General features: G+C 39.8%; 1 protein-coding gene across 1 annotated transcript; it reads right to left on the bottom strand.

The window, feature by feature from the left end:
* Positions 1 to 7,003: 7,003 nt before the first annotated feature.
* On the bottom strand, positions 7,004 to 19,875 carry LOC129248854 (phospholipase A1-like). The gene is made up of 3 exons (XM_054888466.1): positions 19,698 to 19,875; positions 8,041 to 8,290; positions 7,004 to 7,799 (listed from the first exon to the last, which is right to left on the bottom strand). The coding sequence occupies exons 1-3, from the start codon at positions 19,873 to 19,875 to the stop codon at positions 7,004 to 7,006; spliced, it is 1,224 nt and encodes a 407-aa protein (XP_054744441.1).
* Between the last annotated feature and the right edge of the window lie 617 nt (positions 19,876 to 20,492).

Genomic DNA, 20,492 nt, shown 5'->3' on the forward strand with positions numbered 1-20,492 from the left:
AAGCTTCGGTGCAGATTTTCCCTTCGATCCAGTCCCGCCTATTTCGAAAGATTGCCCTAGTACGACCCTCAAAGTCTAGTTTGCGGACAGAGAGATCTATTCGAAGTTCGGAGAAATACGGTGTTGACTGCCCGAAAATGCTACCATGTCCCTTGAGAGATTGTCTCCAGAGGCCAACCTTTTTTAACCTGATTGCACTTTGAGCTGCGATGGAAATAACGTAAAAGTCGATGGGAAGTAAGTGCAAAAGGACATTCAGGACGGCACTGTGGCAAGTTTTACATGCTCCGGTCCCTTGCACCCTCCCCAGTTTAGTTATGTTATAGCCCTTCCGAAGAGCTTCTCACCAAACCAGGCATCCATCTTTACGTTAAAATTGGCAAAACCACTGCATTGTACATCCACAGCACGATCTGTGGCTTGAGTCCCAATTTTTTACTGAACATAGATTTGCAGGAGTAGAAGGCTATACTGGCCTTCTTTATCCGATTTTCAATGTGTTGCTTCCAATGGAGTTTGGAGTCAAGTATCTCTCCAATATACCTAACTTCCGATGAGAGTGGGATAACATGGTTGTTTAATTTGGAAAGTCTAAATGGTGGAGGCTTATATTTTCTAGTAAATAGCACCAGCTCCGTTTTGTCAGAGTTGACTCGGAGGTCGCAAGTGGCAGCCCAGCGACTGAGTACAGCCAGTGGCCTTTCCAGAATATCAGCCATGACTGAGGAAAACGGTCCCGATACCATCCGGACCAAGTCATCGGCGTATGCTACTGACACACCTTTACTGTCGAAAAAACTAACGATAGTAAAAGAAACAGCAGCGAAAGTAGGCCTCGAAATAAGTATCGGTAAAAGCAAGGTAATGCATTTAAACTCGTTATATCTTCAAGCTGAGATATTACCAATCGTATAAGTAAAGCGAAACAGGCTTTTGGCTCTCTTAAAGATGTCTGAAGACCTTAAAATATTCAACTCTAATGTCAAGCCCACCCTCTTGTACGGCTGCGAAACTCGGGTATTTGTGAACCCTTGCCTCCACACAGTACTTCGCATCTTTTGGCCTCACACCATATCCAACCAAAACTTATGGGCTATGACGAACTACAATGCAAATGGGAATACTCAAAAGAAAATAGGGTTGGCTTGGACTCATTTTAAGAAGAGATCCGAACGACATTACCCGTAATACGATTGATTGGAACCCGCAAGGTAAACGACGTGGAGGCAGACCATCACTAACCTGGAGAAGAACCTTCGAAACGGACATAGCAAGGACAAACAAATTTTGGAACGAACTAAAGAGGTTGATGTCCGACAAAAGCGAATGGAGCAAGCTTGTTGAGGCCCTTTGTGCCCTTGCGGAACCAGAGGAACTTTCATATATATAAATATGCGGTAAAGTCTGCTGAAGTGACTGTCCTTGGCCGGATATAACTACGGGCCATTCCGGTTACGTAGAACCGACTGTAGTGGGAACGATGTGGATGTACATAGTTAACTTGTTAAAGAGTGCACGCACTGCGTTCTATATACCCACCCGACTGTGGCGCTCTTGTATCGTGTCACTATGATCAAAACTTAGAATTTTCAATACTAGCGTAAAATCGGTCCTCCTATACTGAACTGGATGGAGGCTTGGCTCATCCCTGAGCACATAAGCATACCCCTTCAAACGTTTATCAACAAATGTCTTAGGTTTAGTTTTATTTGCTGCATTTTTGGCCAAGAAGAGTCTTCAAAGCAGAAGATATTTGCGATCCTGCAGGAACGCAAGATGCTTAGGAAACATGGGAACGAGGGATTTTTTCCGATAGTCAAGTCGCGCTCAAAGCTCTGACGACGTCATGGTGCATGCCCACACTAGTCATCTCCTGTAAGGAGGAGATGAAATATCTTGGGTGTGTAGGTCACAATGCTTTGATCTGGGTTCCAGGACATAGAGAGAAATGAAATTGCTGATGAGCTAGCTTGCCAGAAAGGGGACTGAATTGGTCTCAGAGACTTCCTAACTAATCATCGGCCTTGATCTCCTTGATATCATTTAAGTCATCAAATTCGAAAAGAAGTTCAGAATTGAACTGGAAGGAAGCTTTAGGAGTGTGCCATGCACTGGTACACAGATAGCTCGAAGACCCCAGAAGGCGTTGCAATGTATGGCCCCAGAACCAAGCGTTAACATACTTATGTGCCAATGAGTTAAAATATTTTCTAACCATCTTTCAGCGACAGTCAGATTGCACTCAAGGCTCTATCGTTCTGTGAGATTAAGTCCTCACTGGTTCCTGAGTGTATCGAGAAACTGAATCTTCTAGGAACGCACAATCGCATCCGGCTAATTTGGGTCCCAGGGCCCAGGGGTATAACTGGGAACGAAGTAGCGAACGAAGGAGGCTGTGGCCTCGCCATTAGTAGGGTCCGAGCCCCTCGTTTCTATGGGACAACACACCATCCAGAAGAAGCTTAAGAGTGAAGAGCTAAGGCTAAGGAAAGTTTGCTGGCTTCAAACTATGGGGCTTACGCGTAGGAAGGTACATTTAGGAAGGTACAACAAAGCGAGGTTTGAAAAACTCATAATCCCCACCAAGCATAAACTGGGAATGCTCACGAACATTGGCCGGATATAAGTCCGGTTCGTTTCGGTAACGTAGAACCGACTGTCGGGGGAACGATTCCTGTCTAGATCAGCATAGTTGCCACGTATTCTTTGGATATGAGCAGGTATTTAACTTGACACAACACCAGATATTTCTGTTGTGTTTACCAATGTCCACTCCATCCGAACTCAACTTTGATTAGATACACCTTCTGCATGGGATGGAGCCGTTTTAAAACCTGTTCTAATTTTGGGAAAGATATAGAGTGATTCAAGGGTGATGCAGATCCTTGAAAGCTCTTATTACTGATATGTAATTTAATTTTTATTTATTACAATTTTTTCAAGCAATTGGGACTACTGTCTAGGCCAAACTTAGTTGTACAGTGGATAAAAGTGATTCAAACGATTTATAAAAATAGTCGTTCTGCAAGAAATGCTCAACGTATAAGGCACATTTTCGCCGAAACGCATACGTTAAAAAGCAAAAATCTCGCATTTATTTCTACATCTATTTATTTATGAGTTGGTGTACTTTTTGGGCATTTGGTCGAGCTTCTACAACTATTTGTGGGGTTTGCATCTCGATTAGCCGACTCCGAATGGCATATGGTCTCTTATGAGGAGCTTTTTTCACAGTAGATACTTTGTCGGACTTTTGGTATTGCTTGTCGAGGGGCGATCGGTATTAGAACAAACTTTTCTATAATTTGGTGTTTCATGCACGGAGATTCGAACCCGGGCACTTCCGGATGGTAGTCACGTATCAACGCATTCTACCCTCAAAATGCCGTATTTGAGGCATTGAAAATCCACAGGTCATTAAAGAAAAAACTTTGGTATGATTTTTGGATTGGCTGAGTCATCGGACCGTTTAGATTACATTAGATTAGATTTGTGGGGGGCTGGCACTCAGTCAGTAGACCATTGTACTACACCCGAATAGATATCAGTAGAAGGAATAGAGATAGTAAAGATAAAAGGTGGATGGTAAAAAACGAATAAATTAGTTGAGGTCACTCTTCCACAAATCTCTTGGATTCATTGATGAATTTTAAGAGATCCGGAAGAGGAAGAGTATGAACTTTGTCCATACTCAGTGTATCGCAACCCAATATCCTAAATCTGATTCTGGAAAATGTAGGACAGCTACAGAGAAAATGCTCTGCAGTGTCGTCATCTTCAAGACAGGATAGGCATATCGGGATGTCCACGACCCCCATGGTAGCCATATGCTGACCACAGACGTTGTGCCCTGTGATTACACCCACCAGTACTCTCAGGCCCTTCCTGCTGAGTTTTAGGAGAAAGGTCGCTGTTTTCCATTTTTGGTTCTGGTTTCACAAAGCACTTGGCAACTCTGCACGAGTTCAACTCAGATCAACGACCTCTGTGAGTAGACCTCATGAAGTCCTCAATCCATAGATGAATCGATGCGGAATTGGCACCTAGAAAGGGTTCAGGGCCTAGTGGCCTACTTGCAGAGCCTTCATTTTCCAATTTATCAGCTAACTCGTTCCCTGCAATACCACAATGTCCAGGCACCCAAATAAGACTAACTTTGTTGTGTTTTGCAACACTGTTCAGTTTTGTCTTACATTCACCGACTAACTTCGAAGAGCAGCGTGGGTTAGCAAGAGCTTTCAGTGCAGCTTGACTGTCACTACAAATTCCCATCATCGGACCGTAAAATGATGTCGGCAAAGCTGTTACAAGAATTGTAAATGTTATCGTGATATGATACAGTACCAGCTGATGGGAGTAGAGGAAGAAGAAGTCTGTGATGATTTCAGACCTGAATAATGAAAGCATACGCGTTATAAATAAATACTGCCCGATCTACAGTGACTCACAGCTTATTTGATGCAGCCAAAAAACAATTATTAAAATATCAAATATATTTTATGGTATTTCCATTACAATAACACTCTTTATTTAATAACAAAAAATAACAAAAAATGTGTCTTCATAGGAAAGATATGGCAAATTAAAATAATTCAGTTACAATTTTGAGGTCACAGCTTAAATGATGCACTAAATTAAAAGTATTCAAAAAACATAAATACATTAATATTTCCATTTCATGATTACGGCTAATACTTAGTGGGGTATCCCTTTTGATTCAGAACAGCTTTTAATCGGGAATTCATAGATTCTGCAAGTTTTGTTGTATAATAGGAACTAATTTTATCCCATTCTTCCTGTAGTGCCCGTTTCAGATCAGAAGCATTAGAAATGTTCTGGTTTCTTATTTAATATTCCAGCACTGACCACAAATTCTCAATAACGTTGAGATCTGGACTCTGTGCAGGTGTCTGTACTACATGTGAGCAGTTCCAGATAAGCCAAGTTCTTACAATACCAGACGTATGCTTGAGATCGTTGTCTTGGTAGAACCTAAACGAATCCCTAATACCCATTTTATCCGCACTTTGTATTAAATTATCTTTTAGCAGATCCCGATACATCCCTTTATTCATGTTTCCTTCGATAATTGTTAAATTTCCGACGCTTGAATAGGACATGCAACCCCATACCATCACACTGCCCCGCCGTGTCTTACTGTAGAGCGCAAATTACATGGTTGAAGCGCGGTGTTTGGTTTTCTCCAAAGGCAGGACTTCCCATCAGACCGGAACAGGTTTAATTTGCTTTCATCCGCAAAAACAACGGACTTCCAGAACTTAATGTCTTTGTTGAAATGTTGTCTGCAAAACTTTATTCCTTGTTTTCCATTACGAACATTAATCCACGGCTTATTTCGGGCAGTCTTTCCAGGTCAATTTTGTTCGCGCATAACTCTACGAACAGTTTCAGGGTTATAGATCTTGGCTAAGTATTTTTCGACTTCGTTCGTTAATTTTGAATCGCTTAAATCGGGGTTTTCTTTAACTTTGCGAACAATCCACTTCTTATCTGCATCATTAAATATTTTATTTGGCGCAGATCTGCCCTTATCTTCTATGCTGTTTTCGCTGCGAAACCTTTCTATAATGTGCTGGACAGTTGAGGAACTGATAGCAACAATTTCTGCAATTTTTCGTTGGCTTTTGCCCTCTTTATAATGACGAATAATGTCTTCCCTTTTTTCAAGTGAGGTCCGTTTTCCCATTTTAAAAAATTTAAATTTTTTCAACTTTTCTTTACAAAACTTTTTTGAGAATGACTTAAGACGCCAAGCTAAACAGAAAAAAATTCATTTCACCATTATTGCATTTTCAGAGAAAACATAAAATACACTGCATCATTTATGGTAAGCTGTGAGCATATTTTGATGAGAAAACTATTTGTTTCTATATTTTTTCACCAATCTTTGTTTTTGTTATTGTTCTCTCTGCAGTGGTAAACAGTACATACATATCACATTGCAAGTCGTATCCTTTTTTTTGTTTTTTTCTAAAAAAGTATTACCTGCATCGAATAAGCTGTGAGTCACTGTACGCTGAAAAGATTTGGCAAGTTTTTGTATACGCATCCTGTGTTGCTTAACCACTTTTAATTCGCACCCCTACGATTTCTGCTCATATACACCCCGTTGAAAAATTATAAAACCGCCACAATTTTGTTTTTATAAAAATATATTTAATACTACAATGAAAACCATATAACGCAAAGTTTTCAACTTTGTAAAAAAAATTCAAAATACCTTAAAAATTTTTTAAAATCTTCAACTTTTTAACCAGAATTTTTTTTAATTTTTTTGCAATACAGTTTTATGATTATACAGTTGTACATATCATATTCGGCGGCCGCCGTAGCCGAATGGGTTGGTGCGTGACTCGAATCTCGTTGAAACACCAAAATGAAGAAAAAGTTTTTCTAAAAGCGGTCGCCCTTCGGCAGGCCCTGACAAGCGTCCGAGTGTATTTCTGCCATGAAAAATCTCCTCATAAAAAATATTTGCACTTTCGGAGTCGACTTGAAACTGTAGGTCCCTCCATTTGTGGAACAACATCAAGACGCACACAAATAGGAGGCGGAGCGCGGCCAAACACCCAAAGAGGGTCCCTAAATTTGGTTGTTTTGTTAAAAAAAAAAAAAAAATTGCGGGCTTATGAAATCAGCCTGTCGTAACCAATTTTACTTTGTTCTACCAGTAACCAAGTAAACTGAAGTGCTTTACAGTTCATGCGGCTTAAAATGCTTTTTTTATTGGTTTAAGTGTTGATTCATCCAGCTTTTATTATAGTTGTTGAATATTTTTAAGTAATTTCTTGTTTGATTTTTTAACTGATCCTCTACGCCCACTGCATACTTAATTTAAGTTTTTGGCTGAGAGATCCCGAAGAAAAAAATTTAACTCAAAAACCCCTAATCAAATCAATAAAACTCCAGATCTACAAACTTCTTCCTTCATTGATGCAAGACTTAGTTCGAGGTATGAAGTTTCGAATATTCCTATCCGCAATTATATCCTCGCTATAGTCGGTTTGATCGGTCTTTTCATTCGACATATCTCGCCGTATCCGTAGGGCATTGTCTTACGCGTGCTAAAGTAAAAGACGCCTTTCTTCGGCACCGCTGGATCACCACCCATAAAATCACTCGCCCTACAATGCGGCGCACCGCAGCCGCATGTGTAGTTTTCTATGCTCTTATAATTCTTGCACTTTATTGCACCAAAAGCCCACGGATTCTGCAACGACTCCACAAAGTAATACAAAGCACCGAAATGATCGCATGTAAAGTCTGGTTCCATTGTCGTTGCATTCGGACAATGCGCTTGTCCCAGACCCCAGTTGGGATAGAAAGAAGCGTGTGCGAGATTGTCGGCGGGAAAGCCAAATAATGATACGTCACTTTGTACGGACTCCACATAAATGGCATCCGTTGAGGCGAGACGCCATTTCGCGTCAAACCTTCGGTGAATGGGTCCGGAAGTATCGAGCGCATAGATGACGCCATATTTGTCTGGTTGCAGTAATTTTCCAGCCACACCAGCTATGTGACAGCCGGCGCTGTGCGCTATTAAGTACATTTCACTGAACGGGATGGCGGTATGGTTGTGCAGGAAACGAGTGAACTCGTTGAATTTGCGTGCGATTTCGAAAATTTCCGCAACCACGCGTATATAATTTATGTCCAATGAGTAATCTGTCCAGTCGACCAAAATGACATTGTAATCGTGCACGGCGAGGTAGGCATCTTTGATGGCGGCATTCGAGCAGGTAGTCGTTTGGCCATTCCAGCCGTGAATGGAGAATCTAGAAGACAAAAAAGAAAAAAAGGCGAAGGTTTGAGTTGACAAAAAAGTGGACAAGAAGTAGTAGTGGACAAAAAATATGTGTGGACGTAAAAATGTTAATGTAAATGAGTGGAAAAAATATAATACCGTTTTTTTTTTCGTTTTGTTTTGCAATCGTAAGGAATCATGCAACAAGTTCAAGTTCACAAAATGACGCATCATTCATCCAGTTAATTTTATTGTTTTCGCATGCAACTCACCTGACTGGCCAGCTGGCATTAAAGTTCGAGGTCAGCAGCCGGTTGCGGTCGCCAGTTAACAGTACTTGTCGTTTGTGTGGATTCAGACGTGTAAACAGATCGTATCGCAATTGCTTTTGACGTGGACGTGATCCTGGATCGAGTAGTTGACGTGCCTCCTTCGAAACGAGTCCCGCTATGAAATCGACAGTAAATGGCTCACAATCGCCCAACCGGTTTTGGAATTTCGGAGCGTTATATTGATAGAGCGCTGCAAGTGGTGGGCGAGTGAGTCAATAGGGCGGGAAAGGCAATAAATGGAAATAAATTTGCATGCAAGAAGATTAATGTGAAACACACAAAGCGCATACGAAATGTTTTTGGGGAAAAATGTATTTAAAAATAAATTTATATGTGCACTAGGACGCGCCAATTGCTTCTTAAACTAAATAAAGGGTCTTTCAAAACACGATCGATTATTTTTATTTTATTTTCTTAATGTATTTATTTTTTATATATGTAAGAATACGCACAGAAAATTTAATATCGTTTCGGTGAATATTTTCGAAGTTAACGCAAATTTGAAAAGGGTGCTAATAAAGTGTTTTTCGAACTTTAGACGCGTTTTTCTCAAAATGGTGTTTTCAAAGTCGGTGACTAACATTACTCGAAAACGGCTAAACCGATTAGTCTCAAATTTTAACACTAGCTTCTTTAATATATTTTTTTAGCAATTAATCGAAGACTTTTTCTCAACGATAAATATTTTTTTTATCAACAATTTAAGCCCGAAATTGTGGTCAAAAATCGATTTTTTGTTTTGAGAAACCGCCATTTGGTCAACTAATTTTATTTTGCTTATTCCTTCGATTAATTACTAGATTTAACAATACTTTAACGAAATCTCTTTGGCTTTTTAGAGAGAAGCTTCCGGAGATCAGCTGTAGTTCCTTTCAAAATAAATATTTTTGCTAATACTAAGTCTTAAAATACAGTTAAAAGATAACATAATATCTGCATAAATTTTTAAATAAATAATTTTAAAAGTTTTCGCAGAAAAAATTCTGGAAAACTCGTTTTTTTCGGCCTTCTAACTGTATATAACCCCTTAAAACAAGACATGCAAAAATTTAGATTCTTTCAGGTTCACCACTTGCATTCAAAGGTAGCATTTGAATGCCCACCATGAGTATGTCCACAGATCAAATCCGCCAAACAGTCGTTTCATGAATGGCTAATTGTTGAGAACGCCGAGATATCGAAGGCTATTCAACCAATAATTTGCGCTACAGCAGCAACGATAAGTTTTTGGTTTGCCAGTCCTTTTTCTATTCTTGGCAGGACCAGTTTCTTGAAAATTTTTCATTAACCTTTGAATTGTCGAATCATTCGGATGATTTTTCCATAAAAAAATAACGCATTTTGCGATATGTTTCGGTCCGGCACTGATCTTTCCTCGTGGCCGGCTCTGGTACCGGCTTTATTGAAGCATTCTAAGCAAAAGTGTTGCTGGAATTTACTCGTTTCGCAACTTTTTTTTTTAATTTTTGGCTTTCTTAGACCCATACAGTAGGTTCTGTTTTTATGCGGTAGATACGTTCCGCAAGAAACAGCATAAAGAAAAAACAGCATAAAAAAAGCTACTAGTTCTATAGTAAAACTATAGATACGTTTCAAATGCTAAAACCGCATAAATCTGAAATAATCGCATAAAAAAGGGCACTAGTTCCATATTATTACTATAGATACGTTCCATAGACCGCATGAATCTGAAATAATTAAATAAAATCGCATAAACAAAATATTGTATCTTTGAAAATTATATCTTTATATATCTTCCATACTTGTAGGGTTAGCATTTCTGATGCAATCTGTGATGAGTTTTTGCTTAGCTGGTTTAGAATCTTGTTTATATGTACAATTCCCCATAGGTCGACATGCATTTTGTAATTTAAAAAAAAACCGCACTATTTCAAAACCGCATAAAAAAAAGCCGCATAAAAACAGAACCTACTGTATAATCTAGAATTTCTATCATAACAACCAGTGGAGTATTTTCGAACTTTATGGACGTCTTTTTGAATAGTGTCGATTTGGCAACTCAACAATCCAAACGCATTTTTAATTATCTATCTTTTGCCATTCTCTCCTTTTTGACCTTTATAATGACTTGACATAATAAATGTTGGAACTAAGCGATCACTTAAATAAATTCTGTAACTGACACCGGTTGTCTTTTTCGTTTTGCGCGCGTTCGGTCGTAGGTATTCGTGGGAGCTTATAACACGTCTCCTTCCTTTTTCTGTAATTTATGAACAATTTTTCCTACCTGAACTGGAATTGGTTCATCTACTCGCTGCGTCAGTCCGGAGGTACTCGGCTGATTCCCTTTTGGATCAACCCATTCATTTCCGTCACAGACCTCATTAGCACCTGTGCTACTTCCCTACTCTTCTTCTCTCCATTTCCATTTTCTGGCCTACTAAAATATCATCTTCTGATGATTATATCTGTAATATCCGCCGACATCTGAACGATAAGAAAATTTCGCTTGATGCATCCACTCTCTTCTCCTTCCAACTTTTTCGGTTTAAGGGCGATAAGTATTCTCAGGAACAAACTAAATTTTGTACTCTCAAACGATTTGTATACTTCTGTGACTTTCGGCCAACTGAAAGTTTCTTAAAGGTGCGCCTGCATTGCCTGTTCCACTGTCTCACTCAAAGAGAAGGAACACGACCTTTCCTTATCTCGAATATGACTGCAAAAGTGAGTTGGGCGCCACGCAGTGCGTAATATACTACATTATCCCATACTTAGAGAGGGGCAGCATTTTGAAATCTCGGTATCGCGATCAACGTGTTGAAGATCGACCATTTTCAAATAATTTTCAATAATTTTAACTCGTTGTTCTATCGTGTAAAATTGTGCATCTGCTGCTTGACAAATGTCAGAGATAGCATAACAAAGGTACCATCTAGGAATGATTGACTACTAATATCTGGGCGTCACTTTTCAAATAGCCTTTATAACCACCTTTGCTTCTGCGACTGAAGTATTCCACTTCAAATTCTGAACAAAAAAGTTCTTGGAAGCATCGCTCTAAAATGGATTTCAAGCCTCTTTGCTTGTAAGTTTAGTAATTAACTAACAAAATATTACAAAAAAAAAAAACGTTATTGAGGATTAATAACTGAAAATAAATTTAAATTGATTCGATGGCCATTTTAGAGCTATGCTTTGTATAAAATTCCAAGTAGAATACTTTAGTCGCCGAATATAAATAGAGAAAAAATGTGACTCGCGCTGCAAGGCTACCAGGTTACCGGGAAAGTCGTTCTAGATATTTAAAACATTAATATTTATCACATTCTTGATTCATTTTCTTAACTAAAAAAATTTAACCGTTTTTGATTTCGATTCTAAAGATTATTTAAAAACACAAAAAAATTTGCTGTGTGAGTGACATATCCCAGTCTCAATTAGCATAAAAAGATGGCATTTTGATACACCACTTGTAGAACCACTGGTTTTTGTTGACCGAAGCATCTTGATTTGACTATGAATCTGCCTATGCCATCTATTTGCTTTTCTGCAATTTCTTGCAAGCTAACCATCGAGAATTTCCCCAGCATTCTATGCCGTAGAGCACTCAGACTAAGGCACTCATATTTTCCCATAGGACCTCAATAAACAAGTTATAATTTCGTTTGTTTCGTTTCGCTAGATGTTTAATTTGACTCCAGGAAAGGCCTGATCTGTCCGTCTCTGCTGCTACTTGTCGCCGCCATGTGTTGGCTGGTCTTCCGCACTTACGGCTTCCTTGGGGACTTCAGTCTGGCGCTGTCCTTGCGATGCCATCCTATGGTTTGCGCAATGTGTGTCCGAACCATTTTCACTTGTGACGCATAATTTCTATGTGAGCTGGTGCTTGTCCGGTAGCCGCCCAAAGATCATCGTTGCTTATAATATCAGGCCAGAATATCCACATTATCTTTCGTAGGCAATGGTTTAGGAAGGATTGCAATGATTGTGATATGCTTGTTGTTAAGTACCATGTATCACATCCATACAGAACTACCGACTTCAAGTTGGCATCAAATATTTTCAGTTTTGTGTGCTTGGGGATGTGGGTTGATCTCCATACCTTGTCTAGCATGCCAAATGCAACGCGTCCCTTAGATATTCGGTTGCGTATGTCAGTTGTTGATCCGCCGTTTTTTGATATTATGCTCCCAAGGTAGCAAAATTCATCTACATCTTCAAGTGGCGAGTCGGCAATTTGAAGGACTTGTGTTTCGGTGGTGTTAATCCGCATTACTTTGGTCTTTGCTATTTTAGTTAGCTGTAGTTTAGCTGATGCATCTGAGTATTTGTGCGATAGTAAACAAATGTCGTCCGCATAGTCTAGGCCTTTAAGCCGGCCGCATAAGCCCCAGGAAGGCACTCATACAATTGTGAAAGACTGTTTACTTAGATTCTTCTTGATTGCAGCTTCTACATCTATCACTGAACGGCCACCTCATCTTCCAGGCATGTCTCCAAAAGACCAGTGGCCGGTTATTGTTGACATAATTCTGAATATGTCTGCTCGTGGCTTTCCTAACAACTCGTCAGCTCTGGATTTGTTGAAATTGGGCCACGGTTGTTTAGTTATTTTGCAGGTTGTTAGTCCATCTGTCAACAGCCTGCTTCTGGAATAGCGAGAAGATGTCCCTTCTGCTCATGCCTTGGGGACAGTCTATTTCTACCGCTTCGGATTGGTTATAGAATGCCCCCTGTCTTGTCATCAGCTTTCTCATTTTCTTCTATGTGCTATGGCCAAGCCCACAGATAAGAGTGATGGGTGTCGATGGGAGTGATGATTTGCATGCTAAAGCATTAAGTTCTTCTTGGCATTGTCTGACGATTTTTAAATGGGTTATAGGTTTAAAGCTAAGATGGCTGCTTGACTATCGGAAAAAAAATACCTGCTTCCGATAGTTCTCGTGGATGGTTTCTAATTATTCTGCAAGCTCTCACAATCCGGAAAACGTCTGCTTAAAACATACTGTTCCAATTCTCCAGACGAAAATACACTGTCTTATAGGCAGACACGCTCAGAGGCTAGGCGCGTAGACACATCTCACACCTTCTGTGCTGCTGGCTCTATCCAGACGAAGACACTTTGGGTAGACAACTTTTTAATGAGTTGGTAGATCTCAGCATTCTGAAACTTTTGAAAAGTTCATAAGGGATAAGTACTGCAGACGGTATTAAAATCGATTATGAGCCTGAGTGTGTCTACCTTTACAAAGTCAAAATTAACTTATTAGCTGAAATTTAGTTATAAGTGATTGAGACTTAGAACGGTGAAACTTTCATGCCAACAAGTGCTACTTTCGACTAAGTAGGCAATTGAGTAGTAAAGTCCTCTCTCAACGAACAAAACTAACACTCTATAAGGGTCCCATCATGTCCGTCCTAACGTATGGCGCAGAAGCTTGGCCGATGAAAACATTCGATGAGGCGTCCCGTGGAGTGTTTGAGAGAAAGATTATGCGGAAGATTTTTGGACCTTTGCATGTTAGCGACTGCGAGTATCGTAGGTGATGAAACAACCATGAGTTTTACGACGACATAGACATAGCGCAGCAAATAAAGATCCAGCGGCTACGTTGGCTGGGTCATGTCGTCCGAATGGATACAAACGCCCCGGCTCTGAACTATTCGATGCAGTACCAGCTGGTGGAAGCAGAGGAAGAGGAAGGCCTCTTCTGCGTTGGAAAGTGTGCGTGGAGAAGGACTTGGCTTGTGTTTCCAACTGGTGCCGGTTATCATGAGAAAGAAATGACTGGCGCGATTTGTTAAACTCGGCCAAAATAGCATAAGCGGTTAATGCGCCAATCAAGAAGAAAAAGATTGAGACTTATGTAGCTTTTTTGCTTTTTTATTAATGGAAATACTGGAATGTTGAAAAGATTATTGTTTGTTTATTACTTGGGCTCTTCACAATATTCAGTTCGACTGGAATTAGCTGAAACTCGCATTGGCCTCGTTATAACCATAAAATTAATTTCCTTTCTTTTTGGGTTATTATCATTCGTTGTTCAAGAGAATTGACTTAATAATTTGTTAAAATTTCTGATAAATTTTATAACTCGAACCGCATAATATTTTCTTTCCATAATTTTCCAAAAAATCTTCATACTAACCAAACACACCGGCGGTATAAAAAAAGTAGCAAACAAAAAATTTCATTTTGAGAAACGTCACAATTAAACACAATCAACTAAGCAAATATTCTACATTCGCAAGAAATGTAAGCAATTTCCAAAACTCTTCTGCATTTAAAATTGCACCAGTCTTTTACTCCACGCACTGAATCGTTGAATGTCCTGCGCACTACTGATCGCAGAAACTGCACTTTTGCACTATTTAAAAAACCATTGGCCAACATTCCTACGTGCACTTGCAGCGCAAGGCAGATGGGCATGTCAAAAGCGGGAGTAGCGAAGCAAAAATTAACGTATTCACTTACCAACAGTTTACCCTTAAGAACAAGTTTAATTGTTTTTGATATCGCATCTTCATCGATGGTGAAAAATAAACGATTCGTAACCGCGTAATTGATTTACCTTTTTTACCACAAAACCAAAATATTTGTTCTACGCTTAGCTGAAGCTATGGTAGCGTTTTTTGCTTCGCAGTGTTTGTTGTTATTTTCCACTTTACATTCGCTTGCTTTAATTTTATAGCTCATTGTTTTGTTTATTTATGAGAGTCCTTTTCATTCAAGATCAGAGGGGCGTTTACACAGGGTGTTCCAAAAGCAAGTTTATTTTTTATGGAACTACCATGCGAATTCGAAGCATTTAGAGAACGCCTGATGTATGTCTCTAGTTGTTGTTATTGTTGTTGTAACAGTTCACTAGGCGCTGCGAGTGCGGTGTAGTCATCGATCCTCATCGTCTAACTCATCTAACGGTAGGTCCATGAAACGTGCTGCTTTGACAGGTTGGGTGCCGAGGGAGAGCGGTGAGAGGTGTTAGGTTAGTGGGCTTAATGGGGCATGTGAATAGATGGTTAGTATCGCGGGGTACTTTTACATCCCGGATATATATTGAGCATGTCGAAATCGATTCTGGATAGGTAGGATTTTAATCTGATACAATATTCAGACCGTAATTCAGCCAAATTTATGCGGGTCTCACGAGGCAGCTGAAGCTCTTCATCTGAATAGGTGGGGCTTGCTCGCCGATAACGGCATTTGTGGGTTGCGCGTTTAAGAAGGTTGTGAGAGTCTCTTGATGAATGTCGTTTAATGCCTGTCTATATACTGTCCGGTCCAGTAGTTGCATTTGTGTGTGGCTCTGGATCTCGTCGGTGTATTCAAAGAGATGATTCGCCTGGGAGGTGGCTCAGGTTGCAACAAATGTCTGCAGGCTTAATTACTACGGTAGCATCCCAGCAGAAATTTGCTTGCTGAGAATTTTGCTGTGCTCCTAGACCGGGAGCATGGAAGCCTGGTTGTGAAGGTGTTGTAGGTAAGACATCTGGAGGGATCCCGTGGCTGTCCTAATGGCAGTATTTTGACATGTCTGGGTTTTGTCCACTGCGAATCACAAACACCAGGCGACCAGACGAGCGTAGCGTAATTTAGTAGCGGTCGGTCAATTGCTTTTAATGTTGCCAGCGATATTTTTTGTCTTTGCCCCAATAGCTGCCGGCTAGCGATCTGAGCACCTTAAAAGCAAATGCGGTTGTATGCGTTGAGCAGGAGAGCCAACTATTGAAGGTAACATCCAAAATTTTGGGGTTTTTGATGGTGTCATCGTCTATTACCTTTAGCTGCAGCTTGACCTCCTTCGTCCAGGTTATAAAGAGAATTGCAGTGAATTTAGTGGGGGAACGTTGGAGATTTTTGGCAAGATAGACATTCACTTTGGAACGTTATCATCTCATGGCAGCTGGATTTACGTACCGGAATGACTCGGGTTTTTCGTGAGCAAGTGCTGCCGCCACAGTAAACTAGCCCTGTCTAGTGCGCTGAACTCGATTATGCTCTAGTAGTAGTAGTTGTTGTTTTTGAAGTTATACCAGCATTAAAAGCTCCAAATAAGCTTCTAGAAAGTATCTCTCTGATATGACAGCCTTTTGTCAGATATAAATTCGGAACTCTGCACTGATGCAGACCCGGCTGACGTGAGAAAAAGACGCATGTCTTCGAGATTCACTTTTTGAGGACTTTAGACGCTTTTTGGGGTGTACAATTCGTGGAAGATTTCTTGCTTAGGTCGGGGATTGTCACAATCTGCTTTTTTTGTATGTTTAAAAAGGAACGAAAGGATAAATATTTTTTATTTTATTTGGCGATTCGAAATTTTAATGGGATAAGTAGGTACCTAAATCAGCCAATTCCCCTTTAAACTACCGAATAACATTTTCTCTGATAGTTAAGCCGCGATCAAGGCTCTGACGACGCCATGGTACAGACGAAACTAGTCAACTGCTGTAAGGAGGAGATCAAATCTCTTGGGTGTGCAGGTAACATTTCACTAATCTGGGTTCCATGATATAGGAACATAGAGGGAAAAGAAATTGCTGATGAGCTTGCCAGGAAGGGGACTGAATTGGCTTCAGAGAATTCCTACCCGGGTGCCGACTTCCCCCTGACAGTTGTTAAAGGGGAACTGCACAAATTAATTCTCATGAAAGCGCAGAAAAGATGCAGCTTCATTTCTTCCTGTGCTATTTCGAAAACCCTTTGGCTCAAGTACAATATAGGGAGGACTCAGAAAGTCTTTTGGACTCCTCGCCATTCAATTTCCAAATTTGTAGCCGTGGTTACCGGTCGCTGAACGATCGGCACATACACGGAAAAGCTAGGACTTCCATTTAACCTCCATCGCAGAAGCTGTGGGGACCTTTCAGAGAAGGAGACTGTTGAGCATTTTCTCTGTAAATGCCCGGGTTTGGCATTTAGGCGATTAAGATCACTGGGTGCTCCTTTCTTCGACAGCCTGGGGCAGTGCGCCAACCTAAATCCCATCAATTTTCTCCATTATGTCAACAGCTACGACTGGCTGTAGATATCTGCCTGTTGGAGGTCTTATAATGGCATCAAAAATGCGCTTTAGTGCTACTTGAGGATTGCCAGACTGGCACTTCAACCATTTCACAGCTCAAAATTTTTTAAATAATCTTTGAGGTTTAAGAAAACTGCCCAAAAATAAATTTGAAGTCAGGAATGAGAATAAACAGGTGTGTGCAAAAAAAAAAAATTAATACAAACGCAGTAAAGCTTTGCCTATTTAGTTAGTTGAAGGATCCCTTTTCAGACTTTCAAATAGTGATCGTTATTTCAAGTTTCAGCCATATTGGTCGGCTTATTGCGCTTGTTCTCAAGTTTACAGACTTGTTTGTAAGTTTACAGATTTATGCTAACATTTGCTGTTAACTGCTTATGGCGCTGTTATAGCAGAGAATGTTAATGCATTAACATTCTCTGGTTATAGCGCTTGCGAACAAATTTCAGCTAAATAAAACTAACTGGATGTGCAAAATGTTAGCTTAAATTTTCAACAAATCTTAAATTTGCAGCGACATTTTTTTTTATCTGTTCTTAGTTTTGAAAAATTACGAGATTTGCAACATTTTCTCTAAATAGTGATTAGGCATAACATTTTTTTTAATTAAAATTAAATATCTATCAATACCAATCAACTTTTCTTAATAGAAAAAAAATCAATGTTGCAAAGTCTCACGGCTCACCTTGTTTTTTTATGGTTTGCAAAATTTTTTGGGGTGTTTCTCCATTAAAATTAATTTTTCTCACTCTAGTTTACCAACGCAACTCATCATTTAGCCACTTGTTTATATTAATACATTTTGAGGAAATCTACATTGTGTGCGATTTGACTGATATTCGCTGTTTTTTTTCTGTTTTTGTATTATAAGTCGAAATGTATTGAATGAAACTATATTACTTACCCACTAATATTTTCTTGAGTGTATATGCATATATATATATATATATATTTTAGCACAGACATATACAAATTTGTAAATACCAGTAACTCAAAAATGTCCTTGAAGTATTTATGAGTCTTAAAAAAACAAACATATAAATGAATTCAGAGCGCATGCTGCCCTTAAGGCGAATCTCAATTTCAAGTTGCTGGACCAGTTTTTCATTTCATATTTAAATATATGCACCTTAATGCGCGCTTCTGCAATTACCAGCTTAATTCTTATTGTCCTTTTTCAATAAAATTTTTTTTTATGTACAGTGCACTCGCGATAACAAGTGCGCCGCTTAACGTTAACACTGCTATTTGACTTGGAATAGTCTATAATGTGAACACTAAGCTTAGGAAGCTTTGTAACGTGACCGATGTCTTTGCTATTCACAATATTGAAAATACCACCTTGATCAAAAAATTCCCGGAATATATTTAGATAATTCAAAACGGAAGCTGATTCTTCAAAAGTGTTATTATCGTTTTCAAAGTACTTTTCATCAACTGCACCGAACTTATGCCGGCGTTTGATCGAGCTCTCGAAACATTTCTGGAACTATATTTTCGGCTAGAACTATATGTGGCTAGAATGCTAAGGGATTGATCAACGGGAAAGGCAGTACATTTTCGCGCATTTGGAGAAAGAAAAAGGGGACGCCCGAGGAAAAGGTTGCTAGAAGATGTGGGATCTTAGGAAAATGCGAGGGAAATGTTGGAGGGAAGTGGCTGTAAATCTAGATCGATGGCGAGAGGCTGTGATGCTAAGAAGAAGAAGAAGAAAAAAAGAAGAAGAAGAAGAAGAAGAAGAGAATAAGAATAAGAAGAAGAAGAAGAAGAAGAAGAAGAAGAGAAGAAGAAGACGAATATTTTCGGTATGGCCATCAGAATCGTCTTGGATTTTTGCATTACTTCCTTTCGACTATTTCACCTGTTAAAACGTGTTTGATCGATGAAACAGAAAAAAATCACAGGGAGCCATATCAGATGAATTCAATTGCTGTTGGATGGTTTCGTTCTTGGTCCAAAATTCACAGAAAACGATGGTACTGGTCACGGTGCGTTATCATAGAGCAAAATCCAGGAACTCTTTTCACAAAAATCCTCTCTTTTTTGGCGAATTGCTTTTCGTAAAAGTCTCATAAAGCCCAAATTATATTTCCTTCATGCATTGCTTTCTTTTTTCACTGAAAACGAAGTGGAAGTGGGAGCTCTCCACTCACTTGCCTGATACCAAATTGCATGTTATAAACCCACATCTCATCTCCAGTAATAGCAATAATGCGTTTGCTGAATGTTGGGATGCCATCTGAGCCTGGAGCTTTGTTTCTTTTGAGGCTTCTTGCCGCGGTTTTAATCTTTCTTCAGTGAAGGGTGGGAGCATCTCGTCACCTTGGGGGTCTCGGTCCTCGCACAGCATAGAGTGCGTGGGGAACAGTCTGTCCACTATTTTGCTCATAGCATCACTATATATGTAGATGTACGGCTGTGGAGTTGGCATTTAGCTTCCCCGATACAATTTTATAACCCAGACCCCAAGGGTTGCTATTTAGATCTCTTCGAAGTTCCTCCCATTTTGCCTTCTCACTGGCGATGATTGCTTGCTTCAGGTCTTTACGGGATTGTCTGAAATCAGCAGCTTCCGTCTCTGCTTCTCTGTTTCGTTTGGCTCTAGTGTACCTTCTTCTATTACAGGTCGTCTTCTTGAGCGCAACCCCGCGCGGGACGCCGATGCGTCGCAGCTTTTGGCAACGTGCTTCATCATGGCGCTTGCAAGGGAGCCAGCTTCACCACTTATGTGCGGCATGAAATTTGCATCAAAGTGAGCTAGAAACAATTCAGTGTACACTTGAGTCATGTTCCATTTGCGTGTGCCCTTTGTTTTAAGTGTTGGGGTAGGATCAGTTTTTGCACTGATATGGAATGTGATATACTGATGGTCACTTCCAGCATTTTCTTCCAGAACTTCCCACCCGTTGATTGCCCCAGCCAAGCTATCAGTCACTAGGGTGATATCCGGTGTGGTGTGTTCCCATCCTGGTCTCCTAAATGTTGGTAAACCTTGGCAATCATGTCTTGGTGATATCAACGCGGCACCTTTTTTGCACGAAATTCAGATCTTTCAGTATCAACTTTGCAGCAACACGGCGCAAACTCAAATCATTAACCACAATGTCCTGAAGGGATCCATAAGCAATATTTAAATACTCTGCGAGCTCACTGATGGTTAGTTTGTGATAATTGATCAACGTTTCTGTCACTTTATTGATTGATTTTTATCAATTTTCATCAGTTTTCGATGAATTTCTTCATTCTTTATAGACTTACGATCTCTACTAAAGTTTTCATGCCAGTGCTATCTTTAGAATGTTATTATCGAAACAGCTTACCAAAATTTCTAAGATTTTCTCACCATTAAATCCATTTTTAATGCAAAATTTAATACAAACAATTTAAATCAAGATAGCTTAACTT

Source organism: Anastrepha obliqua, chromosome 5 (assembly GCF_027943255.1).
Source record: "Anastrepha obliqua isolate idAnaObli1 chromosome 5, idAnaObli1_1.0, whole genome shotgun sequence".
In the NCBI taxonomy this organism is placed as follows: domain Eukaryota; kingdom Metazoa; phylum Arthropoda; class Insecta; order Diptera; family Tephritidae; genus Anastrepha; species Anastrepha obliqua.

Excerpts from the sequence above, each read along its gene's own strand:
- LOC129248854 (XM_054888466.1), bottom strand. The coding sequence starts at position 19,875 with ATGACTCAAGTGTACACTGAATTGTTTCTAGCTCACTTTGATGCAAAT. Across the intron at positions 8,291-19,697 it reads ACGACCTGTAATAGAAGAAG|CGCTCTATCAATATAACGCT; the intron begins GTACACTAGAGC and ends CACCACTTGCAG. Across the intron at positions 7,800-8,040 it reads AATGCCAGCTGGCCAGTCAG|ATTCTCCATTCACGGCTGGA; the intron begins GTGAGTTGCATG and ends TTTGTCTTCTAG.